Source organism: Salminus brasiliensis, chromosome 17 (assembly GCF_030463535.1).
Source record: "Salminus brasiliensis chromosome 17, fSalBra1.hap2, whole genome shotgun sequence".
Classification (NCBI taxonomy): domain Eukaryota; kingdom Metazoa; phylum Chordata; class Actinopteri; order Characiformes; family Bryconidae; genus Salminus; species Salminus brasiliensis.
Genome location: NC_132894.1, coordinates 33379555 through 33385624, shown reverse-complemented (window position 1 = coordinate 33385624; position 6070 = coordinate 33379555). Strand labels below are relative to the sequence as shown.

General features: G+C 44.5%; 1 protein-coding gene across 2 annotated transcripts; it reads left to right on the top strand.

Moving 5' to 3' along the window:
* Positions 1-112: 112 nt before the first annotated feature.
* mrpl46 (mitochondrial ribosomal protein L46) lies at positions 113-5597 on the top strand. 2 transcript variants are annotated; one of them, XM_072660250.1, is made up of 4 exons: positions 113-427; positions 1893-2097; positions 3896-4051; positions 4936-5597. In XM_072660250.1, exons 1-4 carry the CDS (start codon positions 143-145, stop codon positions 5181-5183), a joined length of 894 nt encoding a protein of 297 aa, XP_072516351.1. In that variant the 5' UTR covers positions 113-142; the 3' UTR covers positions 5184-5597. The 2 variants fall into 2 exon arrangements, with proteins under 2 accessions (XP_072516351.1, XP_072516350.1); XM_072660249.1 differs by having other exon boundaries at positions 3881-4051.
* The last annotated feature ends 473 nt before the right edge of the window (positions 5598-6070 follow it).

The window sequence follows — 6070 nt, the reverse complement described above, 5'->3', positions numbered from 1 at the left end:
TCCACCCTAACCCCTTTTTACACCCCCTTTCCCACCCCCAGACCACCGCACAACACAACACCCCTCCTACTGCCCGAATGGTCTCGCCCTCTTCGCTGTCTCCCGCCCGCTGCATTGTGGGAAACACGTGTAGGAGTCCAGGATGGCGGCGCCCTGCTGGAGGTTTGCTGGTCGACCTCTGTGGCTGAAGATCTCGGGCTCAGTGGCGATCTCGGGGTCTGTAAAGTCTGCTGTGTGTAACGCGCGTAATGTGCGTAATGTGCGTAATGTCTCCTGCAGTCCTCAGCTCAGGAGCGCACAGAAGCTCAGCCACGCTAACGCTGCGTCTCCCTGGGCTCTGCATGGAGCTGTGTGCCTCCAGAGGCTGCCGGTCGTCTCTCAGGACAAGAGCCTGATTGAGGAGCAGTTCATGGACATGATGCACCAGGTAACCTTCAGAGAGGCAGTGCAGGCATCGCGGAGTGAGCTGCTGGCGCTGCTGGCGGGTATCTAAATAGCATAGAGCTGGTTGCACATTCATGCCAAGCATCCAGATCATGACAACACTCAGTTTTAGTTACCAGTAGAGTAGAGTTGACCCTACAGTGTTGATGGCCTCCTGGACTTAGGGATGGGGCCATCAGCACTGATGTATTGAAATAGACAATGTAGAGTACAGTATAGAGGAGCCTAATCCCATACTCAGGTGAACTGCAGCCATTGTCATAGATGCATTAATATGGAAGTTATGGGCCAATGCCAATCTGATATATATAAAACATTCAGCAGATGTTCCATTTGGTACTATATCTGTCTGGGTTAGTAATGCTGAGAGCGCCTGTATTTCTGACGGGTAAAAAATTAAAGTTAAATGAGCAAAATACTCATATAAATCCAGCACCACATATTGACATATTCTGCCCTTCTGGAATTAAATAAGCATAGAATTAAATATCAGCTCAAAAAATTCAATTCCAATGCTAATATCATTGTGTATCCCTAGTACACAAAAAAACCAAATAATAAATAAAAAAATAAATAAATAAATGCATGATATCAGGCAGCATCGGACAGTGGTTAGATTTGACCGATATTTTAAACTGAAATTTTATTGACAATCATTTATCGATCTAAATGGGTGATGATGGGATACTACGGCAGACAGTTAATAAATTGTACTGCTTTTATAACCCTACAGAAAAGGATGCTGTACATGTCTGTGATGTTTTGCAGTGAAACCCACGTGTCTCTGTGGTTTGAACTCTGTCGCTGCTTTTTTGCCTTCTCCTCTAAAGTCACAATATTGGAGATACATGTTTTTTTTATTGGACATTGACACTATATATTGTACAATTTGCTGCTATAGTTATATAACAGACAGGTTAAATAGAGTTGCTGTCAGATTAAACCTTGCATCTCCAAAATAGTAGCATTTCAGGGGAAGGAATTCCATTCATTATAAGTTTTGGGACAATATAAATAAATTCTGCACTTTCCATAAAACCAATGTTGTCACAAAGTGGCTTCACAGAGGGTCTGATTCTTCTGAGCAAGCCAAGGGTGATGGTGTTAAGTTAAAATTAATGTGAACTGATGAAGACCTATGGCTAATGCCACAGTAAGCCATCCAGTACTGGGTGTGAGAGTGGGTGTAGGACACATGCTCAGTGTTCATGTGAAAGTCCATTCAGCTTAAACAGTCAAATAATTACGAGGTCATCTGTTGAAAGGGTTATATAAAGTTTTTATTAATGGAGGCAGATATGTACATAATAATGACTGTAGTGGAACCTTTTAGTACATCCAGCGTCCATCAGTACTCCTTGCCTCTGTTTTAAGTGATGTGCAGCATATTAATAACTTTTACTGAACATTATGACCTTGATGTTGCGGCTCATGTTGTTGTGTTGTAGATGGAGCTGGAGAAAAGCCTGCTGTCAGACCACGAGCTGAGGCTCCTGAGGGAAGCTGACCGCTTGAGTCGCAAACAGGAGGATGATTATGACTCTGATGATGATGAGGAGGACTTCGGAGGCCAGGAGATCATCACAGCACAAGATCTGGAGGATGCATGGGAGCAGAAACTGAAGCAGTTCAAACCTGCTTCGAGGACGGGCGGTGAGTAGTTGGTGGCCATATTTGCTATACTGAAATAAACAGGAAGTTATTCTAGGAAGTAAGCTCTTCAGAATCAAACGAACATGATTCATCACTGAGCCCACATGCCGCTGATTAGCCGTGTTTGGTATCTGATGTGTGCTTCTTTAGTTTCCATTGGGAGATTCTGGGCTAAACAAACACTCCATTTTTCCCATTCAATTTAGGATTAGCCAATTAGCCAACCCACTTGTCAGAGTACTTGCCTCCTATCACATGTAATACTTCCGACATTTGGGAGGCCTCCTCCGACACTTGTGCAACCTGCCAAAGCGCCAGGTACCCAGCTCTGATACGTCGGCTATCAGATGCCTGTGCCGGCCAGCATCACACTGAGGTGATGTGGGACAAGAATGAGCCGTCTACCCACCCGGAGAGAGCAAGATCAAGGCCAGTTGTGCTCTCTCTGGCTCTGGCTGCTGATGGCAGGCAGCATGACCCGATACAGAGATCCTAGGGTCTTGCTGCCTTGGTGGCAGCGCCTTAGTCCGCTTGAACAGTTGAAACACATGAAGATCCGGATGCTTTTTGTGTGGGTTGAGAGAGGTTTTGGCTGTGTTTTTGCAGAGAGAAGATTAGTGACGATCTCAGTCCAGTGTGTGTTAGCAACGTTAGCCTGGAATCTCCTGTTCTAAATGAAAGAAGCAAACTTATGATAGCAAACATGTCTTAGCTGATCAATTTATATTGATATTAAAGTTATGACCTATTGTTCTGTTTGACGACAGTCAGTCTGAACTGTTTATGTATCCAATCCATCGTCTGTATTTTGTACAGTAGTTTTGCACGTTAAGGCTAATGTGGCTAACACATAATGGAAGTTATGTATCTTTCTTTAGCATCTGCCTTGAGCAGGGGTCTTCATGCCACCCCCTGGAGAGCCACCCTTCTGTAGCTTTTTACTCCAACCCAAATCTTGGATACAAAGTCTGCTGAAAGATGCACTATATGTCCAAATGTTTGTGGACAGCCCTTCTAATAAATGCATTCAGCTACTTTAAGTTCAGCACTCATTGCTGACACGAATGTGCGGATGCACAACAGCTTGCCTAGTCCCCGTAGAGAAGTACTGCCAATAGAATAAATTGACCTCTCTGGAGCAGATAAACATGAACCTATTGGCCAGGTGTGGTCTAGAGGGGTATAAAGCCCCCAGCATTAAGCTGTGAAGCAGTGGAACTGTGTTCTCTGGGATGATGGTTGGTGCTCCATCCAATATTTTTGAGATGATTTGGGGAGTTGGGCATTATCCAACATTCTGACCTCACTAATGCCACTAAATGCCTTCTTCCCTGGACAGTAGAGACAGTTACTCCAACAAAAACAGTATTAATGACCCTTTAATACTCTTAATATCAGAAGAAATGAATGAGCAGGTGTCCAAATACTTTTGTCTATATAGCGTACCTTTCCAGGAGCTGGGTTGGCAACCACTGGTCTTGAGTATGGTCAAGTAGACTTGTTTATGTGGGTTCTGAGACTGCTGGAAACCATTCCACTGGTTTCTACACTGTAAAAGGACTTTTGACTCGACCGTTCCCTTACTTTGATTTGCATTTGTGTGGACGGCCAGTGTGCCTAAAAGTTTTCCAGTGGCAGCGGCAATGTCGCCAAGTTCAAACAAGTTGCTTCGTCCTCCCACTCTGGAACCATTTAGCCAGTAAATATTAGCATGCACGACAGCACGCTACCCAAACTTGCTAAGTGCCTCATACTGAGTCAGTGATCTCTGAACATCTCGTAGCTTCTGACACCACAGATGTGAGCTTGTCGGAGCGCTGCCTGGGAAACAGCTTGGTGCTGCTGGTGAAGCAGGATGTTGGCAGTCAGAAGCTCTGGCTTCTGCCTCAGCAGCCGTGGGAAGCAGGAGAGACGCTGAGACAGACAGCAGAACGCGCCCTCGCTAGTCTGCCAGGTAACGCTCCCCGTTTCCTTCCTTTCCCTTCCCTTCATACTGTATACTGTTGTTGTCATAACACAAATGTTTCTCAACTTTTAGATTTCATTCAACTTTTGGATCATTTTTATTAGTCTCCTTATGAAGTTCACACAATTCTGAATTCATAGTTTTGATATGTATATCCTATATCCTGTGTATTTGACTATATATCCTTCACTGTAATCAAAAATAAGAATATTTGGGTTAATACTGCCATGTCAGGTGCTCAGAGTCAGTCAGTGGCCTAATGCACTACCACTAAATCCCAAGCTATGCTGCTTTGTCATCAGCAGCCGGATTCAGAGAGGGCACAGTTGGCCGCTCTCTCTCCGGGTGGGTAAATAAAGGGTGAAAAGGTAAAGATGCAAGTATTTGTCACTGTACTATGTACAGCGAAATGTGTCCTCCGCATTTGACCCATCTGTGGTAGTGAACACCCACACACACGCACACCCACTAGTGAACTAGGGGCAGTGAGCACACACACACACACACACACACCACCCCAGAGTGGTGGGCAGCCGACTCAAGCACCTGGGGAGCAAAGAGGGTGAAGAACCTTGCTTAAGGGCCCAACAGCGGCAGCTTGCAGAGCCCGGGGTATCGAACCCACAACCCTGTCATCAATAGCCCGGAGCTCTAACTGCTAGCCACCACTGCCTCAGATGGCGCGCTCTCCCCTCATCACTCTAAAAGCATGTAATTATATGGTGATACAGGTCATAAATCCTTTAGAAATGTCTAATTTAGACCTTAATAAACATCTATAATCTGTGTTCCTGAAGAGTGTATTAGGTCATGTCATCGCAAATATAAAGATAATGCCTTAATGCCACTGTCTTTTCCTCCTCCTGATCTAGGTGCAGATCTGAAGGGGACGTTTTTAGGCAACACCCCTTGCGGATTCTACAAATACAAATTCCCCAAAAGCGTTCAGACGGGGAGCCAAGTTGGAGCCAAGGTTTTTTTCTTTAAAGCCGTGCTGTCCGGCGGCGGCCACTTGCCGCTACAGAAGGACTCTTTTGCGTGGGTGAGGAAGGATGAGCTTCAGGATTATCTCCCACCGGAATACCTGAAACAGGTCAAGCGCTTCATTATGATTGAGTAATGCTGGAAGCTTGCCAAGCAGCTGGACTCACATGTGGAAAAGTCATTCAGACCTGGACACTCGCTCGCTCCTCGCAGTGGGACAAATCGAATAAGTGTACCTCATCTCTCGCGATTTGGAATACAATGTCCCCGTCCGATTCTCGGGCGCTCTCCCCTTGTCCTAATCAGTTATGGAGCCGTGACCAACCGTGACGCAGCTGATTAAATAAGTCCGTTGTGAGTTGATTAGCTGATTGAGTGAATCAGGTGTGCTGGACGGAGTGTGTCTGAGTAATAAAGGAGGAGGTAAATCTTGGGCTGGATTGAATTCAGTTTATAAATGAAATCGGCTTGACCCGACTTTCCCACCGTTCCATCAGAGCCTGAACTTGCCTATTATGCAATATTAAAGATAATAACTTGCTCTTTTCTGCTCTGCCTGAAGTGTTTTTTGTGTTGCTGTTTCATAGCGAAGGATAATTTAAATCTGATGGTGCGTCTGAGGAAATGAGAGTTTATTTATAGGCCAGCATTTATAGTTTCAGCATATTTAACCCATTCACGACTTGAGAGTTGCACTATTTGCACATAGCCAGGTTCTTAGGTTTCTTAAGAAAACACAGGTTTGTAGCTGCCAGCATATCTGGAAAAACTAGGGCTGTGAATTAGCAAGATTGTGGCGATACGGTACACACAACACAGGGATTATGGTTTAATGTATTGCATTATATTGCGATACTGTAAGCAAGATTGTGTTCTATTTTTTTAATGAAATTTTAGGAAAAATACACGATTTGCATTAAATGTGAAAAATTGGGATCTGAAGACAACACCACTGAACCTGAACCACTGTCCGATACCGAAGTTTTTTTATTATAAATATATTTTTTATTAATTTTCTCCCCA

Bases quoted from the DNA above. Each gene is read 5' to 3' on its own strand.
- mrpl46 (XM_072660249.1), top strand. From the start codon at position 143: ATGGCGGCGCCCTGCTGGAGGTTTGCTGGTCGACCTCTGTGGCTGAAG. The intron at 428-1,892 runs GTAACCTTCAGA...GTTGTGTTGTAG, and splicing joins TCATGGACATGATGCACCAG to ATGGAGCTGGAGAAAAGCCT. The intron at 4,052-4,935 runs GTAACGCTCCCC...CTCCTGATCTAG, and splicing joins CGCCCTCGCTAGTCTGCCAG to GTGCAGATCTGAAGGGGACG.